We start from the raw sequence: 22,714 nt of genomic DNA on the forward strand, positions 1-22,714 counted from the left end.
AAAAATACAAAAATTAGCTGGTTGTGGTGGTGGATGCCTGTAATCCCAGTTGCTCAGGAGGCTGAGACAGGAAAATCACTTGAACCCAAGAGGTAGAGGTTGCAGTGAGCTGAGATTGCGCCACTGCACTCCAGCCTAGGAGACAGAGCAAGACTCTGTCTCAAAAAAAATAAAAAATAAGTAAGTAAAATAAAAATTATCCAATTCAGATATTTAGTAACATTGTAATAAACTAAAAGTTGGTCACAGGACATTCTTACATAAACTAATCTTATTTTAATATAGGCAGGGGTATTCCAAAAGTACCACTAAGTCTTCAGTGATTTCATACTTACGTAGATTTGAAAGGCACTGATTAGGCAGGCCTCATTTCTTTTTGGGAGTGATCTGAGCCTCTTTATTAAATATCAAACGAGGGCAAATTTTTATTACCAAGATGCTACTAAAACAGTATGCAATTTAGATGTTAAAGATATACATTTCAAAGTACTTTATACATTGTAAAGTGCTAACAATGTAAATTAACATTTATATGTTGGGGGATATTGGTGTCACTCATTTGGAAGCTATACTGCAAGTCACTGGCAAAAAAATAAAATAAAAGCAGCTATAATTGTACAGATTTTACCAGTAAACATCTTTGCTTCTAGTACAGCCTTGCAAATCAGTAAGTTATTAAGAAGTGGTAGCTAATAAGCTTAGCAGGACACTTTCTTACACATTGAGCTGACATAATCTGTATGTTTTCACAGAGCCATTTTTGGCCTGGCTCTTGATACTTAGGAATAATAAAAAATTCATAACCTAGTCAACTGGAGAGAAGAGCTATATACGAACCCATACTCTAACTCCTTATTGCATTTAGTGTCGAGAAATAAATCACGTCTTCCTCTGCCAAGTTGGTTACAAGCTCCTTGAGAGCACGGATTTTTTTTTGTTTGAGACAGAGTTTTGCTCTGTCACCCAGGCTGGAGTGCAGTGGCGCGATCTCGGCTCACTGCAACCTCTGCCTCCCAGGTTCAAGCAATTCTCTGCCTCAGCCTCCTGAGTAGCTGGGATTACAGGTGCCCACCACCACGCCCGGCTACTTTTTTATATTTTTAGTAGAGACAGGGTTTCACCATCTTGGCCAGGCTGGTCTTGAACTCCTGACCTCGTGATCCACCTGCCTCGGCCTCCCAAAGTGCTGGGATTACAGGCGTGAGCCACCGCGCCTGGCTGAGAGCACAAATCTTATCTGAATACGTTCTGCATCACCAGTACCTAGCACAATGACTGACAGAAAGTAAACACAAGTAATTGGTTAATTAGTTAATTAACAAATTATAAACAGATAATCCTTCACATGCCTGTGCGGCTTCCACCGGGTGGATGTACACCAGCGTGTGCTCTGGACCATCCACTGATGTGTAGGAGGCACCATCTGCCGTGTACACCACCTGCTGGGGTGGGCGAACCTGGTCATCGGTATAGACGATCTGAGCCACTGTTCCAGTGTCTGGAACAAAGTGCACCTGGCATAAAAAGGAGACAAGGACAAAGAACAAAATCAGTCTCAGGAAGGTAAGTGATCAACAAGCACACCTGGGTTTCTCAAATATCCCCAAAGACAGAATGGGGATGGATACACCTTCGTCTACACCGAGGTGGTGACTAGGGAAGGATCCAAAGACCTTGTCATTGATTTACTGCTAAATGTTAGGCAACCGACTTAAATTCCCCTTTGCCTCAAATGTCCAATGCAGATAACTCTTTTGGGGCGTAATAAGGGCGTGGTTAATTGATCCTGGAAACGACACTGAAGATTCCTGCTTGACAACACTACCAGAATAAAACATACAAATTACTCTGTGGTGTGAAAAAATGAGTCAAGACTCAAAAGCCAATTGCTGTCAACACATCATAAGAATTCTATTTTATAACTAATAGTGTCTTTCAGCAGACACATTAAAATAAGGTCACTTTTGGCCAGGCGTGGTGGCTTGCACCTGTAATCCCAGCACTTTGGGAAGCCGAGGCGGGTGGATTACCTGAGGTCAGGAGTTCAGGACCAGCCTGGCCAACATGGTGAAACCCCGTCTCTACTAAAAAAATACAAAAATTAGCCAGGCGTGGTGGGGGGGCGCCTGTAATCCCAGCTACTCAGGAGGCTGAGAAAGCAGAATTGCTTGAACCTGGGAGGCAGAGGTTGCAGTGAGCCAAGATTGCGCCATTGCACTCCAGCCTGGGCAAGAAGAGTGAAACTCCATCTCAAAAATAAAATAAAATAAAATAAAATAAAATAAAATAAAATAAAATAAGGTCACTTTCTTTCCTGCAAGTTGTTTCATACACAAAGGACATACTGGAGGCATATCAGTAAATGCTTGCTGAATCAATGAATGGAATAGAACTCTTCCTTGCCAGGTAGGTGAAGACACAGAAAATTATAATGAAGTACTTTTAAGCGGTTCTGGACAACTATTTCAGCTGTCACCAGGGTAAATAATTTTCTCCCAAGGTCTAAAGAACTAAAGCAGAAATTGAGTTTTGTAAAACATTTTCTGAGTGGTCAGCTTTAGAGGACTGAATTCTTGAAGGCCTGAGCTTGGCACATGGCCTGATGCCTGATATTGAAGGTCTGGAAGCAGATGGCCCAAGCACACATTTGGGAGAGAAATAATGTATGTGTTGCTGTCGAAGCCAGGCACTCTTAGGGTAGAAGCCTTGCTCTTATGCTGCCTTGGCTTTGGACCTAACTTTTTTATGTCAGTTTTCTCTAGTGAAGGATAGTAGATCCCAAAGATAATATAAACTAATTTAATCCCCAGAAGGAAACCTAAGAGACAAAATGTAATCAAACACCACAGAAATACAACAAACTTCCACCTCTACACTAAATGATTAGTCTGGCTTCTACATAAATTTGATTTGTCTGGGAAGATAAAGTTTGTCTATTGGAAAAATTAGGCTCATATTTGAGCAGCCTTAATTGCTATAAGACAATTTTGTGACTTTAGATTTGTTCATTAACATCAAAGCCTTGAACTAGTTTCAGTGTTTAAGAAGGGAAAACATGTTTCCTCCAGACAAGCTATCCAAGCTTTTCCGCTTGGTCTTCATCGCTCATTAAATCAGAATTCCCAGCTGACGGAACAAACAGTTGGGAGGAAGGAGTGGCACAGGGACCCTGACCTTGGCTATCTACTATCTGGTTACCCACAGACAGGGCCCTGGTCATGCAGTGTCACAACCAGATTTTCTTTTGCTACAATTTTGTTTATAAATAAAATATACCAAAATACATAGCTGCATGGAAGTGACCTCAAAATGATTTCCAGGAGAAACAAAACAGAATTCTCATATACTCTGCTGAAAACATCGGTGGAACTTTTTTAAGCAATCAGACTAAGACTTTATTTATTTTTATTTTTAGAGACAGGGTCTCATTCTGTCACCCAGGTTAGAGTGCATTGGTGCAGTCATGGTTCACTGCAGCCTCTACCTCCTGGAGACAGGACTGCACTACTGCAGACAGGCATGCACCACCATGTCCAGCTAATTTTATTTTTTTTTTGGTAGAGTCAGGGCCTCACTTTGTTGCCCAGGCTGGTCTTAAACTCCTGGACTGGATCGATCCTCCTGCCTTGGCCTCCCAAACTGCTGGGAAAGGCATGAACCACCATATCTGGCCCATACTGAGAATTTTTAATCATACCAGATGACCAATTTTATTTATTGTATATTTATTATATTGCTTAAATTAAATAGAATCTGCATACTTAAATATTTCAGTGTAACTTCTTGATTTTGATACTAGTACTATGGTTATGTTAATTTAATGAAACGTTACATGTGTATGTTTACTACAATGTTTAAAAATTAAGTTTTACACTTTGGTCACATACAAAACATGGCTCCATATGACTGATAATCATCCCAAAATTCAATTCCATATCAAAAATGCAGAGATTTGCCTTCGCTAAGAACAGTCAAAATAACATGTGGTTGGTTCTAGCAGCAATCTGAAAGGCAAAGATCATTGATGACAGCAGCATTTGATCAAGTGACTAACCTCTACCGTGGCTGACTCATAATGGAACAACTTTCACTTAGAGGTTTACATTCTGAATTTAAAAAGAAAAGAAAAGGCCACTCACTTTATAGACATACCTGCACTCATTACACACAAAGGACCAAACTCCTATGGATAACATAAAAGAAAAACTATAGTTTAAGGTTTTCAGCACCAACAGCATAAAAAAAGCAGGGTAGTAAAACAGATTATGACAGTAAATTGCAGACAAGGCGGAGAAGCCTATAGGTGGTGGTCTAGCTCTCCTAACTCATAGTGAGCCACATCGATGGAGCATTCAAGGTGCCAAAACAGTCCCTATTCTTTGTGTACGAGTTCTGCATGTTGGCTCCTAACAACTAGTCACTACCAGATAGCAGCTGTATTTCTTTGCTGTCAGCAAACTGTGTGCAGCTGAAAACCTCTCAGTACCAAGCTGGAAAAGACCAGTCTTCACCTGTGCAGCATTCTGTTCATGCTCTGCAGATGTCGGCCACACATGCGAGGTTTCATCTTTGGAATCCATCTTCTCCCAACTGGACAGCTCCACGTCTAGCACACCTAGAGCAGCACAGGGTACAGAACAGTCATGTGTCTACCACACGTGTGTTCATGAAGGACAGAAAAGTCCGTCTGCAGCGTGCCTGAGAAAACACAGAAAAGGAACCAAGACTTTCAGTAGATAAATACATTTTAATAGATTACAATTTCAACCACAAATAATAAAAGAAAGCTTGTCAAAAAGCAACACACCTGGGCAAAAAAACGTAAAAATGAAGACATTATTTGTAATAATAGTATAGGCCAGGTACAGTGACTCACACCTGTAATCGCAGCTCTTTAGGGTTTTTTTTGGGGGGGTGGGGGGAGTTGTTTTTGTTTTTGAAATGGAGTCTCACTCTGTTGCCCAGGCTGGAGTGCAGTGGCACGATCTAGGCTCACTGCAACCTCCACCTCCTAGGTTTAAGCGATTCTCCTGCCTCATCCTCCTGAGTAGCTGGGACTACGGGCACGAGCAACCATGCCCAGCTAATTTTTTGTATTTTTAGTAGAGATGTGTTTTCACCATGTTGGCCAGGCTGGTCTCAAACTCCTGAGCTCAAGTGATCCACCTGCCTTGGTCTCCCAAAGCGCTGGGATTACAGGCATGAGCCACCACACCCTGCCAATCCCAGCTCTTTGGGAGGCCAAGATGGGAGGATCACTTGAGGCCAGGAGTTTGAGACCAGCCTGGTCAACATGGCGAGACCCCATCTCTATTTAAGAAAAAGAAATTAAAAAAAAATAATATAATGTATTGCATGCTTTCTATGTTCTAAACACTAATTGGGTGTGTGTGGGTGTGTGTGTGTGCAATATCTTATAAAATTATATATTTTGCATATATGTGTATACATAAATGTGTGCATGTTGGTATAACGCGATCCTAATTAAAAATACTGAAGATAATCTTAGTTTTTGTGAGGAGAATGAGTTTCTCAGATGCCAAATGCAGGCTCTTTCCTTGTAGACACTAACTTCCCATACCACCTTTACTCAAAATGAACAGCAGAATAATAAGTCTCAAGATGAGGGGAAAGTGGCACGCGGAGGGAGCTACATTTTCTGCGTAAAAAATTTGGTGAATGCAAATACAAACTTTTTTTCTCACATGGTCAGTGTTGGAGTGATTAGTGGCCAAATAAAAAGCCTTACTAAACTTCATCATGCACAATATCTGCATCTCAAAGTCTTATTCCTTCCCAAAATAGGCTTTTTAAGGTAGTCAGTCTTCCCTTTTGATGATGATAAAATGTTGGTATTTTAAAAGTCCACTTGACATTTGCTGTGTGAACAGGGCAGCAGCCACAACGCCAGAATAAAGACCAAAGAAGAAAGAAAGAGAAGGTACGCGAACTTTGAAAGTCTGCGCCCAACTCTGGAAAAGAGGGAATGCCATGTCCATCTTCTGAGCCCTCCAGGTGCCTGTTCCTGCTTCACCTCAACATTATCATTCTCATCCCCACCCTGCAGCGCCCCCCACCACACTTATTCACCCTGCATGCACCCTACTCTTCCAATCCCCACTGGGGGGGACTTGAAAGAATGCCACGTCCACCAACAGGTGAATGTAAGAAAGGAACACAAGGGAACTTCATGAAGAAATGGGAATATCCTGTATCTTGTATCTGAATTGGGGTGGTGGTTACATAAGGAATATGTGTGTCAAAAGCCATCAACCTATTAAGATATGTGAATTTTATTACATTTAAATTATACCCTAATAAAGTTGATTTTTTTAAAAGCATACCTTCCTTATATAGCAGTACTATTTAAAAACTTATACAAAGATATTCAGGGGAGTTTCATATGGTATATAAATTATATCTCAACAAAGCCATTATTTAAAGAAACAAAAAGTATTAAGAAAGGAATAGGCTGGGTGCAGTGGTTCACACCTGTAATCCCAGCACTTTGGGAGGCCAAGGACGACAGATCACTTGAGGCCAGGAGTGCAAGACCAGCCTGGGCAACATGGTGAAACCCCATCTCTACGAAAAATACAAAAATTAGCCAGGTGTGGTGGTGTGCACCTGTGGTCCCAGCTTCTTGGGAGTCTGAGGTGGAAGGATCGTTTGAGTCTGGGAGGTGGAGGTTACAGTGAGCCTAGATCACGCCACTGTATTCCTGCATGGGTGACAGAGTGAGACTCTACCTCAAAAAAAAAAAAAAAAAAAAAAGGAAAGGAATAAATGTCACCAATCATCTAAAGATCTATAAGAAGAAAACTACAAAATTGTACAAAAGGACATAAAAGGCTCAGTAATTACAAAATCAGAGCCAGGCACGGTGGCGCACGCCTGTGGTCCCAGCTACTCAAGAGGCTGACGGGGAGGATCCCTTGAGCCCAGTTCAAGGTTAGCCAGGGCAACACAGAGAGACCCTGCTGAAAGAAAAGAGAAAAGAGGAGAAGAGAAGAGAAGAGAAGAGAAGAGAAGAGAAGAGAAGAGAAGAGAAGAGAAGAAAGAAGTCATAACATGTTCCATGTAGGAAACTTTTTTTTAAAGTTGTTTATTTTGAACTAACTTCAGACATAAAAGTTGTCAAAATAGTACAAAGAATTCCCATGTTTCTTCACTCCAATTCCCTGAATGTTAACACTGTACCATGTTTACTTTACTATTTCCCCTCTTTCTCTTTCTTTCTCTCCATTTTTTCACCTGAACCATCTGAGAGTAAGTTGCCAACACAATGCCCCTTTCCCCCTAAATTCCTAAGTGCCTAATTCTTAAAAACAAGATTTTCTTATAACCACAGTACTATTATCAAAATGAGGCTGTTAACACGGAAACAGTACTATTACCTAATTCACAGACCTTATTCAAGTTTTGTCAACTCTAATGAATGTCCTTTAAAAAGAATACAACATTTTTTCTCCTGGCCTGAGATGCAATCTGGTATTGCACACAGCACGCTCAGCTGTCCTGCCCTTCAGTCTCCTTCAATCCCAAATGGTTCCCTGCTCTTTCTTGGTCTGCCGTGACCTTGACATTTGTGAAATGCACAGGTCATTTATTTTTCAGAATGCTCCTCAATTTAAGTTTGTCTGATGTTTCTTCATGGTTACATTCAGGATATGTATTTTTAGCAGAGACACCACAGAAGAGATGTGGTGTCCTTCCGATAGAGCAATTTGAGTGGCTTGTTTCCTTCAGCTTGGCTCACTGAGTGCACAAATGCTCAGGTGTGTGCTATGCTAGGCACTGGGTGCTCTGGGGATTGGCAGGTACAGCCCATGCCCTCACAAAATGCACACAGCCCAGAGCGTCTTTTTGTCTTTGTTTTCATTTCTAGAAAGTTATACTTTATTTCTTCTATTTTAATTTTATTTGTATCTCTTCTAATAGGTAGTAAATGCAGCTGGCTCAAAATTCAAAAGGCACAAAAAGGTATACAGTGGACAATCTCCCTACCTGGAATGCCCTAGCCATTCCTCAGAAGCAACCTATATTATCAATTTATTGTATTTTCTTCCAAAAATTATTTTGTGTACATACACACAAGCATATATATACTCTCTCCCTCTCCAACCACAAATAGATGCACACTACTGATTCCATACAAGGTAGCATTTCTTCTAGATCTTGTTTGTCCCGTGTAATATCATACCTTTCATATTGTTCCACATATATACGGACATTCCTCATTCTTCATTACAGCTGCATATTTTTAATCTTGCATTCATAAATGCTTAAGTTATTTCTAATATTTTGCTATTACATGTGACACTATGATGAGAACTTTGGACATACATTCTTTACAATGCATCTTGCATTTTATGTGTTAGTATCCCACATTTTTTGGAATCTCTGAGGGAAGATACTAGCGCAGTTAAAGTGATTATCATATGTAAAATGGAGATAATTTTATTGTGAGGGTTAAATGATGTATGTAACTCTAGGCACAAGGTCTAGTCTAGTACATAGTAGGTGATTAAATATATCAATTTTCATATTTCACAAACGAGCCATACAGAGCTTCAGAACTTTCAAAACATTTTATACTCTTTAAAAATCTAACAATTTGGCTGGGTAAGGTGGCTCACGCCTGTAATCCCAGCACTTGGAGAGGCCGAGGCAGGCAGATCAGCCTGAGGTCAGCCTGAGGATTTGTCAGCAAATCATGAGGCTGAGGATTTTATCAGCAAGACAGGAATTGCTTGAGCCCAAAAGGAAGAGGTTGCAGAGAGCCCAGATCGTGCCACTGCACTATAGCCTGGGTGACAGTGCAAGACTCTGTCTCAAAGAAAAAAAAAAAAAAAAAGGACAGAAAGAAACGAAATCTAACAATACATTCCCTGTACATGAATATCTTTGATAGTAAGGCTTGTCACTGATTTTCCTTTATTATTTTTATTTTTAACTCTACAACGTTTACAGTCCTGTTGATTTTGATTTACAGGAGACAGTAGAAGAATCCCAGGAGCAGAAGCCATGTTACCGCTGTCCGGCTGGCAGGTGCTGACAGCTCTGGTAACCAGGGGATAGACTCTCACCCCTCACCTTCTTGCGTCTCCTACAGACCTGAGGGAACGGACAGCCACAACTATACCTTGCCTAGAAAACAGCAGCCATCTTCTGTCCTTTTCCCTTGTCCCAAAAGAGTTAGAGATTTCATTTCTAGGAAGCGGATGACATGGTTGCATTTCTATTTTCTGTCTAATGATTGACTTTATTCAACAAGTATTTATTAGTACTTGGTATGTGCCAGGCACTGTTCTAGGTCCTTAAGAAACATGTTTATCAAAAAAAAAAAAAAAGGTCCCTGGCTTCTTGCAGCTTCTAGTCTAGTTGTTTTTTTCCTGAACAGTGTTGTACAGTGTCTAAAGTATGAACTTTACCATCAGACAAATCTGGGTTCTGAGCTCCCAAATCTTCCATGTACTTAGTTGGGGCATTAGTAAGCCAAACACTCTGATCCTCAGTATCCTCACTTAAAAATCCAAATTACCAGCCAGGCGCAGTGGCTCATACCTGTAATCCCAGCACTTTGAGAGGCCGAGGCGGGCAGATCACTTCAGGTCAGGAGTTCGAGACCAGCCTGGGCAACATGGTGAAACCCTATCTCTATTAAAAATACAAAAATTAGCCAGGCTTGGTGGCGTGTGCCTGTAGTCTCAGCTGCTCAGGAGGCTGAGGCAGGAGAATCGCCTGAACCTGGGAGGCAGATGTTGCAGTGAGCCAAGGTCGAGACACTGCACTCCAGCCTAGGCAACAAGAGGGAGACTCCATTTCAAAAAAACAAACAAATAAAAAAATCCAATTACCTGCCCTGCATGGTTGCTATAAAAATTAACTACGTGTTATGTATTTCATCGAGTCTATAAAGCACTTTCCCCCCATGTTTTAACATTTCCGAAATAGGGATCTATTTTACAATCAGTGGCATCTTGCAGTTACTGTCATCCAGGTGGCAGTCAGGACACAGGGTCACTGCCCACTCATGTGTGATCTCACTTCGACTGAGTCATGTGCACTGTTGACACACTGAGCCTAACTGCCACTTTAAATGTCTTCAAAAAGATTACACGATAACTTGGTATTAAAACCGAAAGACACGGAAACAGTAGCAGGGCATAAATTTTATTAGAGAAGCAAATATCTACCATTGGAAAAATGACCTTAACCAGCGAGGCCCCTACAGAACCTGGGTATAAGAGACAGCCCATGTGGATGAAGCTGCATGATGTGTGGTTATTACCGAGATTCACAGGGAAAAAAAAATGGCCTGAGGTTGAGTGAGAAAACAGCAAGATTAAAACTTGCAGAACAGGTAATAGATGCTTAGAGGAGATTCCTGGAGACAGTGGTGTGCCCTCTTTTAAGAAACGCCACATCAACAACGCTCTTGGTGGCACACAGAATGATACTGTGTGGAAAACCACCCACATCAAGAACTCTGAGTCAAAAAAGATTCTGAAGAATCAGACTCTTGGAGAAATTTTAGGAATATCTTAGTCAATCTGCTTCTCTTTATATTTTCACTCTTTTGTATGCCGAAGAGTGATATGATAAAAATCAATGTCTAAACAAATCTAGAAGAGCTCTTTCAATAAGTATATAATTAAAATACTAAATGACAGAAAGCACTTGTGAAGCCAGGCGCAGTGGCTCATGCCTGTAACCCCAGCACTTTGGGAGGCCGAGGCGGGTGGATCATGAGGTCAGGAATTCGAGACCAGCCTGGCCAACATGGTGAAACCCCATCTCTACTAAAAAAAAAATACAAAAATTAGCTGGCATGGTGGCATGTGCCTGTAATCCCAGCTACTCGGGAGGCTGAGGCAGGAGAACTGCTTGAACCAGGGAGGCGGAGGTTGCAGTGAGCCAAGGTCGTGCCACTGCACTCCAGCCTGGGTGACAGAGTGAGACTCCATCTCAGAAAACAAAAAACAAAAAAACAAACAAAAAAAACACTTGTGTCAGCAGTACAATTGGTAAGATTTTTTTCTTTCTTACTAATGTGTAAAATCACAGTGTATCTTACCATCAACATCTTAGACTCAATAAAATATGGCAATATTTGTGATCACATAACAATGATGAACATTCAAGAAAGGGTAGCAATTTTTTTCATGCTTGGGGAACATCAAACACATTTTTTAGTACATGGCAAGCACTGGGGTGAAAAAGGTGAGCAAAAAATTCTGCTCCCAGAGAACTCACAATCTAGTTGGAGAGATGATACCCCACTTTGCAGCTCCTCATGGCGACACTTGCAGGGTGAGAGTGACAGTGATGAAGAGTCAGGGGAAGTAGGAAGGAAGGATAAACCCCTACTTTTCCAGCTAGTTCAGCGATAAGGCTGGGCAGGCGCCAGATAATGGAGTATCCTAGTGTGCCAGCCTCCACCATCACCTGCCCTCCTAGGAGCCCTGAGTTCCCATTGTGCCGTTCACCCCACAGCCCTACCCACTCACCATCCACCAGCCTCCCCCTCAACATCACTAAGCCCTTCTCAGCTAAACCCGACATCCAGAACTCCCAGCGACTTAGGATGCAGGAGCTCCTGCCTTCATCAGCTGCACCCACAGGTGGAGGAAGAGGCCCAGATTCACCTTCAAAGGTAGATGAGTACCTGGAATCCCAGGCTGAACTACAAATACAATTTCACTTAAAATGTTGTGACACACAGCGGTTAAGTTCCACAGCACTGTTGGTACATTATTAACCTCAGACACATTAAGAAGCAACAAAGGTTTCTGTACTGGCCTTGCACCTTAAATGCCAGACACGTCATTATTGATAAGGAAAGAAGTGTACCACATTCCAGACAATGCACTTACAAATAAACTTTTCCGGCTCATTATGAACTAACTAGCACAAACTGTGGGCTCTCTCCCTGAAATCCAACTCTAGACATGCTACGGAAAGAAGTCATAGGGAGATTGATGAGCCTGCAAGATGAACATAAAAACTGTGAGGACAAAAACGGAGGAGGGTGAGTGCCAGTCTGGGGAGAGAGTTGTGGATGGGCCCAGGAAACAGCCCAGACAGATGGGGACCAGGTTCCACAGAAGAGACTGCAGGGTGGAGGCAGAATTTTTCTGTTGTTCTCTCTCTGATATTACCCTGAGCTCCCGCCGCCCACCCCGCAATCCTACCCCCTCACTATCCACCAGCCTCATTTCTAACATCACTAAGCCCTTCTCAGCTAAAACCAACATCCAGAACCCCCCAGGACGTAGGAATCAGGAGCCCAAATTAGCAACCTGCTGGGGTAAAATGTGGCAAAAATTAAGCAATATCTGCTGATGCACCCATCAACACTGCAATATAGAAACATAGCAAAAGATGAGTGCAAAAAATCCAATCATAATGAAAAAAAATTAACACAGCAGCCAGCGCTGTGCTGCTTGGCAGTGGGAAAACCTCAAGGCAGCAAAAAAGGCTGGGTAGGGTGTAAATAGCAGGTGCCAGCAGGCTGGCAAGGTGCTGGGCACTCTCCTGCCACACACTCCCCTGCTGCAGAGCTAGCAAAAGCATATGTTCAGACAGGAAGGTTCCTCTAGGGGAGAAGGAGTGGCTGACCCAGAGACTCTGGCCTGATATACAAGCAATTGCTCATTTTTAAAAATTTAATATTTCACCTTTCTTTCAACGAATATGCACTAGCTATATGGTGATTTTTGCTGACCCAAGCATAAAAACAGCATTCTTCGGGAATATTTATATAGCAATTAGTCTCCATTTAAAGAAATGATACTTGGGCTTGGTTTAAGTGAGTTACCATAAATACTACAGGCCTTGGGCTGGATTTGCACATATTTGTATTAGAGTCGTCTTTGGACTCAGCCTAGCTTCAAAGCTTAGATTTGCCACTTGTAGCTTTTGGTAATTTGCTTTATCTCTCTGAGCTCTACCTTCTTCATATACAAAGATAAAGAACTAAGAATATTAGATATTTAACAAATAGGAAGGCCTGGCACAGTGGCTCATGCCTGTAATCCCAGCACTTTGGGAGGCCAAGGTGGGTGGATCACTTGAGGTCAGGAGTTCAAGACCAGCCTGGCCAACATAGTGAAACCCCATCTCTACTAAAAATACAACAAAAAAAAAATTAGCCGGGTGTGGTGGTGCGTGCCTGTAATCCCAGCTACCTAGGAGGCTGAGACACAAGAATCACTTGAACCCGGAAGGCAGAGGTTGCAGTGAGCTGAGATTGTGCCACCACACTCCAGCCTGGGTGACAGAGTGAGACCCTGTCTCAAAAAACAAAAACAAAAACAAAAAACAAATAGAAAACAATGGTAAATTGTGCGTAACACAAAACACCTGTATGTCAAGAAACAGAAAACACACCTTCTAAACTCATACTTAAGATTAGATTCTACCTGGTAACTAAAAAAATAAGTGATTATACTCTGTCTATAGAGAAAACACATCGTCTTTAAGATACTCAGTTATAAAAAGGGGGAAGAAAGATAATAGGAAATCAAATTCTATGGCATAGAATAACGGAACTAATTTCAGAATCAGAAGAGAAATTCTAGGCCCTCAGTTCTGAAATATGTTCAGATGACAGGGACCCTGAAGACATAGCACCATGAAATATTAATAGCTGACATGTACAGCATTTGTTATGAACCAGGCATGTTCCCTAAAAAGGAAGGGAATTCTAGCACATGCTTCAACAGGGAGGAATCTTGAGGACATTACACTAACCACACATACTGGTTCATTTAATCCTCACAATAACTTCCGAAGTAGGTACATTATATCTCTACTTTACAGGTGATGGATGGAGACAGAAAGAGGCAAAGCGACTTCCCCAGGGTAACAGAGCTAGGAAGCAGAGGAGCTACAGTGCAACCTGGGCACAGGGCTGCCTCGCCCACATGCTCAGCCACAACTCTACACTGCTTCTCTTCCCACAAACTAAGAACACTGGGCCTGCATGACGATTCCAGTATAAATGACTCCACTAATGAGCCATGTAACAATCACATCCAACCTCACTTTCGTTTTTTTTCTTTTTTTTCAAGATGGAGTTTCGCTCTTGCTGCCCATGCTGGAGTGCAGTGGTGCGATCTCAGCTCACTGCAACCTCCGCCTCTTGGGTTCAAGCGACTCTCCTGCCTCAGCCTCCTGAGTAGCTGGGATTACAGGCACTCACCACCACGCCTGGATAATTTTTTGTATTTTTAGTAGAGACGGGGTTTCACCATGTTGGCCAGGCTAGTCTCGAACTCCTGACCTCAGGTGATCCACCCACCTTGGCCTCCCAAAGTGCTGGGATTACAGGTATGAATCACTGCACTCGGCCCACTTATTTTTTTTTTTTAAAAGCGTTAAATGAAGGAAGATTAGGTATTCCCAAGTTTTCCACCAACTTTTTTGCCACTTGTTCACTTGTCACATCCTAATGCTGGCTAAAATGACTGGCAACAATAGCAACAAAGAGTTAACACAATTTTGTGAGACTGAAAATTCAAAATTAAAAAAATTCTATCCTTGGTTTCTATTAAATGAAAGACACCTCTGTCCAGCTCTAGAACACTAGTGTTTTAGGGAGGATAGTTTGAGGACAGATCATCTAGAACAACTTCTATTTTATAGAATCACATCAAGTCCACAGCAAGCAAAAGGCAACACCAGAATCAGAAGCTGAGACTTCTAACACTCTTACCCCGGGTCACAGTGTGGCCACAGGACTGATCATGGAAAGGATTTACAGGAGTCTTCAACAAGAGCTTCCTGATTCTGCATAACACTGTTTGTCTTAGCTTTGTCTTTCTTTCTTTAAGCTTGTGGCCCTTGACTGCCCCCTTAGAGAAACAGTCTTGCACTCTGTAGCCCAAGTCAAGGAAAAGTGCTTTACCAGCCATCACAGTAGTCCAGCAAAGTCAGCAACCTCTGTTTAAGAGCTAATGAGATTCGAGAGGGCAGTGATCTGGACATAAAACTCGTGCGAGGCCTTTGAAGGGTGGTCCCCTGGCAAGAGACGAGCCCTCCCTCCTTGTTACAAAAATGTTTTTCACTTTTTTAGCACCTTTCTCTTTCTTGCTTTATTTCTATTTTCTCTTTCTTTCTTTTTGTCTAAGATAAAAGTTCTAGGATACAAATTAGCTCATTACAAAATAAGCACTTTGAAAATTTTAGAGTAATCCTATGAGATTATAAAAGCTCGGAATAACAACCACACATCAAAGAAAAGCTTGATGCAGAGTAATGAAGGGGAAAAGCAGTGTCACAGGAAGGCCCAAATTAGCAACCTGCTAGGGTAAAAAGTGGTGAAAATTAAGTAATGTCTGTTAACAGTTCTATGCAAATGTTCAAGGTCTGTGAACCAAAAACAGTGAATTAAGTTAAGCTAGTTGGCAATGAATGAGGACCTGCATAACTGAGCTAAGGAAACCAATGAGGTAACAGGCACCAAGCTAGAACCTTCCCAGCAAGAACTGGCACAAGACAAAAGACAACTTAGATATGAATTAAATTCCAAATGCAGATTTTAATTTATTTGATGACATTTTGAATGTATACACCCTTTAAAACTATGTTACACACCATCTTTTGATTCCCAGAAAAATAGAAAAGCATATTTACTCATAATTAAATTGAAATAAATTATGCTGAAATAAAAATTTAAGCAACCATCTGTTACAATGTCAGTGATTTAAAAAAGCAAGGAAGCAAAACTAAATGCATTTAGACAAACCAGTTGCCCCTTTGTGAAATAAGCTCATCAAAGTACCTTTTCAGCTCTATAATTGAGATGAAACGATTTTTTTTTTAACTCATGGTACTTGAAGAAACAGAAGACTAAACGGTGTAAGATAAAACATCGATGAAGACGCTTATGTAGATATAAAGATGAGACTTGTATCCAGAAGACTTGCATCCAAAATTCTAAACGTTTTGGAGCTAGGTAGGACAAGAACGTACTAGGTTTGATTTGACTTTGAACTACAACATTCCTCTGCCTTGAGCCCAGTGCAAGGCATTCCGGCATCCTGCATTCCCAGTGCGCACAGCAGTGTAGAGTGGAGGGGCCAGGCACCCACTGGAGCCACCCAGCCCGGCTTCCAGCCCTGCCTCCAGCTCACCAGCAGCTGACCTGGTACGAATTGCCCAGCCTCTCTGTGACTCAACTCTATCACCTGTAATGTGGAGACAAGAACAGTATCTCCTTCGTAGAGGTGTAAACAGGACTAAATGATATATTTGCAAAGTGCTGAGAACAGAGGCTACACTATGGTAAGCACTTATATATGTTACATGAAAGAAATAATGACCAGGGTCATTTCTGAGACACAAATTTTAAATGGTAGAGCAAGAAGAAACTAACCAGGAGAAAGAAAGGAATACAAAAGGAAAGAGAAGAAAAGAGAGGAAAGCAATGGAAAAACAGAAGGCAAAGAGAGTATTCCAGAAGAGAGCAATAACATTTAGAGCAAATGACATGCGAGGACAAGAGGAATCAATGGGGTGGGAGTGGGAGGAGTCCAAGAAAGAAAGAATTGGATGAACAGTAAACAGAATAAGTAGAAGGTGAAGGGGAGGCAGAGAAAGAAAAACTAAAGAGAAAACATGAATCACATTGTTCCGAGCTAACTAGATAGGAATTAGAAGTGACAGTGGAACAGTCTAAAAGATCATTCCCATGAGAAAGACCTCGAGTTGAATCCACTCCACAGTTACATCTGAGGACAAGGATATGGGGACACTTGCTGGGCACCCACCATTCTCAGATGCCTGAAGACACGAATGGCACATCAATAAAGTGCCCGATATGCTGCTCTTAAAAATGCCAATGGTGCCCATCCATTGAGGAATGGGTCAACAAAATGTGGTCTGTACATACAGCGGAATATTATTCAGCCTTAAAAAGGAAGGGAATTCTGGCACATGCTTCAACAGGGAGGAACCTTGAGGACATTATGCAAAGTGAAATAAGCCAGACATAAAAGGGCAAGTATTGGATGCCTCCACTTAGATGAGGTAACTGGAATAGGCAACTCCAGAGACAGAATATAGAACAGTGGTTACCAGGGGCCAGGGCAGGGGAACAGGGAGTTATTGTTCAATGGGGATGGAGTTTCCTTGGGGTGAAAGACTTTGGAAAATGGGTGATGGTGATGGGTGCACAACAATGTGAATGTACTTAATGCCACTAAATTTTACACGTAGGCCGGGCATAGTGGCTCACGCCTGTAGTCCCAGCACTTTGGGAGGCCGAGGAAGGTGAATCACCTGAGGTCAGGAGTTCGAGACCAGCCTGGCCAACACAGTGAAACCCCATCTCTACTAAAAATACAAAAATTAGCCAGATGTGGTGGCGGGTGCCTGTAGTCCCAACTACTCGGGAGGCTGAGGCAGGAGAATCGCTTGAACCTGGGGAGGCGGAGGTTGCAGTGAGCTAAGATCACCCCATTGCACTCCAGCCTGGATAACAGGCGCAAATCTCCATCTCAAAAAAACAAAAAACAAAAAAAAAATTTTACACCTAAAAATAGTTAAACGGTAAATTTCACTTTCTGTATATATTTTACTGCTATAAAAACTGTAAATAAAAACTGCTGGAGATGGCCCTGGTAGTAATGACCATCCCACTCCCCCATGGTGGGAATGGGACTTCACTGGCACCTTTCCCATCATGACAGTGAATAAACCCTTGCCACCCCAGGGCCACTCTGCCCACATTCAAGGCAAACCCTGCCTCCCACTGGCCCTTCCCCTGCCCAGCCACACTGACACCATTCCCTTCCTGCCACCACTGCACTCTCTCCCAGCTCAGGTCAGCAGAGCTGGTCTCCAAACCACCCCCCTCTGGAATTGCTGGGAGCCAGTCACTGCTCCTGGAATAGGGTGGCTACACCAAGTGCCTTCCAAGGTGCCTGGTACACAGGAGGTGAACAATCAATAGCAGCGACTGCTGTTATTGCCAATGTGCTATCAAACCCCAGTCTCACGAGTCTACTTCCTAAGCTGGTGTATTTAGTTGTACCAGAGGTGGGGTCATGGGGAAGAGGCAATGATATTTGGTCTCCTACAGTACCTCATCCACGCATGATATCTCTAAGGTTTCTCAGGGTGAAGGGAAGCAAAGCAACTAGAGGGTGACGTGGAAGGTCCTGTCCAGTTCAGCGATGGGTCCCTTCCTGTTAAAGGCCTGATCAGCACAGGCCATCCTGTGGACCTATTCCAGCTGCTCCTCTTTTTCCCCACGCCCTGGTTTCCTGAGCCATAAACTCTGAGGCTCTGATTCTACGTTTACTTCTTGGATCTCTGACCCGATTCACCTTGGGTGTCGCTCCATGCTCTTTATACAAGATTTGTGAAACTCCGTACCCCACTGGCCAACTAGAACCCACCATCGAGCACAGGCTGTCACTCTGGCACTGTGCCCCCAAGCATAGCCAAGGGGAACAGAGTGGGTACACGACCCATCAGAGGGACGGGATGTGAGGACAGCCAACATGAACTGAGCGCTTACTGCGTGCTAGGCCCTGGTCTAAGCAGCTAACATTCATCAGTTCAGTCCATTTAATGGTCACGACAACTCAATGAAGTTGTTTAAAACTTGTGTTCAGAAAAGAAATGATAGTACAGAACAATAAGCTAGTGCCCTACTCCGAGCAGCTGCTGACGACCACATGACTGAGAGGTGCCACATTAAATCACAGAGCTGCAAAATCAGACCAAGAAGAATGAAAATAAAGAGCTTCTATTATGTTCATTCACTTGGAAGGAACATAACAGAAGGAGAGAGTTTCCATTTAACTGATTTCTGGAACAAATAATTTTAGAACTCAGCAAAGAAAAAATAATGGACTTAGTTCTAAATGGTGAATAGAAACTGGCAGCAGAATTAGTGATGAACAAATAACAAAATAATACAAATTCCAGCACAAATTCCCATATGAGATGGGGAAGCCCAAATCCTCCATCACATGTTTTTCAAATTTTAAAAGATTAACAACCAACCATTAGCAGTTCTGAGAAAAAATAAAAATGACTGGTTATGAAAAACACAACTCCCTTCACCTTGCCTGGCAAGGTTGGTTCCAAGAGCCCTCCCAGATGCTGTTTCGCGTGCCCCTCACCCCCACCACGTGACACAGCCAAGGTGGCCTTCTTCTCTACATCTTACAGAGGAAGAAGACAGCAACGTCACTTGCTCATTCCACTGTCCAGGGTCTGGCCAGCCTGAGTCCCTCCAGCAGACAGAGCACAGTGCCCCTCTTATCGTACCACTCTCACCCCAGCTAAAGAGCTACTAAAGCCTAGAAATTGGAGCAGAATAACATGACTAAAATACACCCACACCCACACCCACACCCACACACACACACATACATATTTTGAGATGCAGTCTCACTCTGTCGCCAGGCTGGAATGCAGTGGCGTGATCTCTGCTTACTGCAATCTCCGACTCTCTGGTTCAGGCGATTCTCCTGCCTCAGCCTCCCCAGTATCTGGGATTACAGGCACCCGCCACCGTGCCCAGCTGATTTTTGTATTTTTAGTAGAGACTGGGTTTCACCATATTGGCCAGGATGGGCTCAATCTCCTGATCTCATGATCTGCCCACCTTGGCCTCCCAAAGTGCTAGGATTACAGGCGTCAGCCACTGCGCCCAGACTAAATTTTTTTTTTAATTCCACTAGGAAGTAAACTAAACATACCTTTAGTTAGGGGAAATATGCCTGAGGAACTGAAGTAAAGAAGCAGGGAGGCCAGGCACGGTAGCTCATGCCCATAATTCCACCACTTTGGGAGCATGAGGAGGGTGGATGATTTGAGCCCAGGAGTTCGAAACCAGCCTGGACAACATGGGGAAACCCCACTTCTACAAAAAATGCAAAACACTAGGCAGGCATGCTGGTGTCCACCTGTTGTCCTAGCTAAGTCGGGAGGCTGAAGTGGGAGGATCGTTTGAGCCCAGAAGTTGAGGTTCCAGTGAGTGCGGTGAGATGGCACCACTGCACTCCAGCCTGGGCGACAGAGCGAGAGACCCTGTCTTGAAAAAAAAAAAAAGAAAGAAAGAAAGCAGAGAAACCAGGCTTTCATAAAGGATTTCAACAATTTTTTTTTAAAGAAAAGCTAATAAGCCTTTGGTTAGGTTCCAAATAAAATGGTTTTGCTTTTCGGTTAAGCCATTATGGATGTGGGATATTTCTACATAAACAGAGAGGTCTGAAGATAAAGATAAAAGAAATGAGGCTGTGATGATGCTGGGGCACTCCAGGCGTGTCTAGGGGCCACTCACATTGACCAGCTGTTTCAAGTGTGGACCGTGAGGCACACGAGGGAGCTCTGGAAGCTCCAAGGCACAGGGTTCCTCCAGATGATGTGAGTTGATGCCACTGGGAAAAAACTCCAAAAAAGCCTTCAGAAACTGGGTGAGCAATGGCAGATACATTTCAGAAAAAGTCGTGCTTCTGATATGAGACTGAGCTATCTGTTACAATCTAAAACCTAGTGAGTAGCATGCCCTAAAGAAATGTTCCTGACTTGTCTCTTGCTGTCATCAAGGAAGATCTGTACAACCGGAAGGGAACTGAACTAAGGTTTCGAGGCTTCAAAACAAACCAACCGGGTGAGAAAACACAGGATGACAGAAACAAGCCCAGCAGTGAAGCCCGTCGGGTAGGTCTGAGACGGGTGACCTCCGCCTGCTTCTCCCTCTCCATGAGGTGTCCCTTTGCCCTGCCACTTCTCATGCAGAAATCTTCACACCAGGCAGTAATGCCTCCTACTTTCCTTTGCACAAAGAGCTGCAGAGACTATCAGCTCAGGTTTCCCATCAGGGTGTGGCACACCGTCCTTCATGCCTCAAAGGAGGCACACAAGCAAATCTTTCTTCATGTTCACCTAAGAAACGTGGACTTTTCCCTAATTCAATTCAGAACTTTTCATGTACCAAAAAACAAAGACCGATCCTCCCATCCCATTTGAGAGTTTGTTAGTGATGCATCAGGGCCCCATCAGGTGCTTCAAAGGGGCTCCTGCCATTCACTCAGACAGAAGAAACATGAGGCTGAGACACTTGTTGGGGGTCCTAGCCTGACAATCCTACACGAAAATCCTTGAGAGTTCAAAAGGAACCAACATTCAGTGTGAGTTCTAAAGAAAGATAAACCTTGATGTTTGCCTTTTTCTTTTTATAAAGAGTAGCAGCTGGTTGGCTGGTAAAATGTGAAGGCAATTTCACAAAGAAATCTGTCAGGGGTCCTCTCTTCTATCCTCACAAGATAGTAGGTGGGAACCTCAAAGCACCAGAGTGCATCACATGCCTGCAAAAAAACCGCACAAATCCTAAGCGTCCGACCTGAGAGCCGCTCTCAGCGGAAATGCCTCTGGCTTGAGGAGCAGAACTCCAGTAGCACCCAGAAGCTCCTGTGCCCCCTCCCCAGGATACCCACCAGCCTCCCCAGGATCCACCCAGCCTCTGGTGGGCTGCAGAGGGCACAGCAGCGCAGTCTGGAGCTCACCTGAGGCTGGTTTGCAGTCTTTCTGACTGTAAAACTCAGTCAGCTCCAGGGTGTGACCTTCCAGGGTTGCAAGGGAGACTGTGAGGTGCATCCTAGAGGTCCCTCTCCTTGGCGGGTCTTCTACTCCAGTTTCTGTCTACCCAGCAACTTGAAACTACTGAAAACCCCGCTCTTCTATCCCACTGTGTTTTGACTTGTTTTTTTTTTTTTGACCAGCACAGTCTGGTAAGCAAAGCCCTCGAGGAGAAACCAGTGCTGGATTTGAGGCTCATGTCCCCATCCCTTCCTGGCCTCGGATTCTGCCCCTCCTGTTCTAACGGCCTTCACAGCCCTTCAGGCCCCATCCCTTACCTCTTCTGCCCCAGGAGACCACCTGGAGCTCTGCAGCTTCTCTGCCTCTCAGCAGCCCCTTAGGACCTTCAGTTCCTTAGGCATATGTCCCCTAACTAAAACTGTGTTGATTTTACTTCCAAATGGAATTTAGTTGCCAGGAAAATGTAAATTAAAGCCACAATGAGATGCTACTTTACACGCACTAGGATGGCTTGAATCAAAAAGTCACATAAGTGTGGCCAGGATGTGCTGAGATCAGAGCCCTCACAGGCTGCTGGTGAGAATGTAAAGGGTGCAACCACTTTGGAAAACAACCTGGCAGTTCCTGGAACAATTAAACATCATAGTTACCATATGCCCAAGCAACTCCACTGCTAGGTACAGACCCTAGAGAAAGGAAAACATGTATCCACACAAAGACTTAGACACAAAGTTTATAGCAGTGTTATGCATCATAGCCAAAAGGCGGAAACAACCTAAGTGTGCATTAATGCAGGAGTCTCCGACCCTCGGGCCGCACACAGGTACTAGTTCTGTGGCCTATTAGGACAACGGCAGCGTTGGACTCTCATAGGAGCAGGAACCCTGTTGTGAACCGTGCATGTGAGGGATCAAGATGCTCACTCCTTTTGAGAATCTAACTAATGCCTGATGATCTGAGGCATTAGTTAGATTCTCAGCTTCATCCCAAAACCATCCCTAACCCTTGTCCATGGAAAAATTGTCTCCCACAAAACAAGTCCCTGGTTGGGGACCGCTGCATTAGTGGACAAACGCATAAACAAAATGTGGTATATCCACACAATGGAATATCTATTATTTGACCACAACAAGGAACAAAGTATTGA

General features: G+C 43.3%; 1 protein-coding gene across 11 annotated transcripts in view; it reads right to left on the bottom strand.

Moving 5' to 3' along the window:
• PRDM10 (PR/SET domain 10) overlaps window positions 1-22,714 on the bottom strand; it is a 110,712-nt gene that overhangs the window by 62,866 nt on the left and 25,132 nt on the right. For all 11 annotated transcript variants that reach the window (XM_055273740.2, XM_063635660.1, XM_055273734.2 and 8 more), the window contains exons 2-3: window positions 4,512-4,698; window positions 1,350-1,514 (exon numbers count right to left, since the gene is read on the bottom strand). In XM_055273740.2, the coding sequence (XP_055129715.1) occupies window positions 1,350-1,514; window positions 4,512-4,580 (234 nt within the window). In that variant the 5' untranslated portion in view covers window positions 4,581-4,698. The remainder of the gene's footprint in view (window positions 1-1,349; window positions 1,515-4,511; window positions 4,699-22,714) is intronic.

This window comes from Symphalangus syndactylus, chromosome 3, assembly GCF_028878055.3.
Source record: "Symphalangus syndactylus isolate Jambi chromosome 3, NHGRI_mSymSyn1-v2.1_pri, whole genome shotgun sequence".
Taxonomy (NCBI): domain Eukaryota; kingdom Metazoa; phylum Chordata; class Mammalia; order Primates; family Hylobatidae; genus Symphalangus; species Symphalangus syndactylus.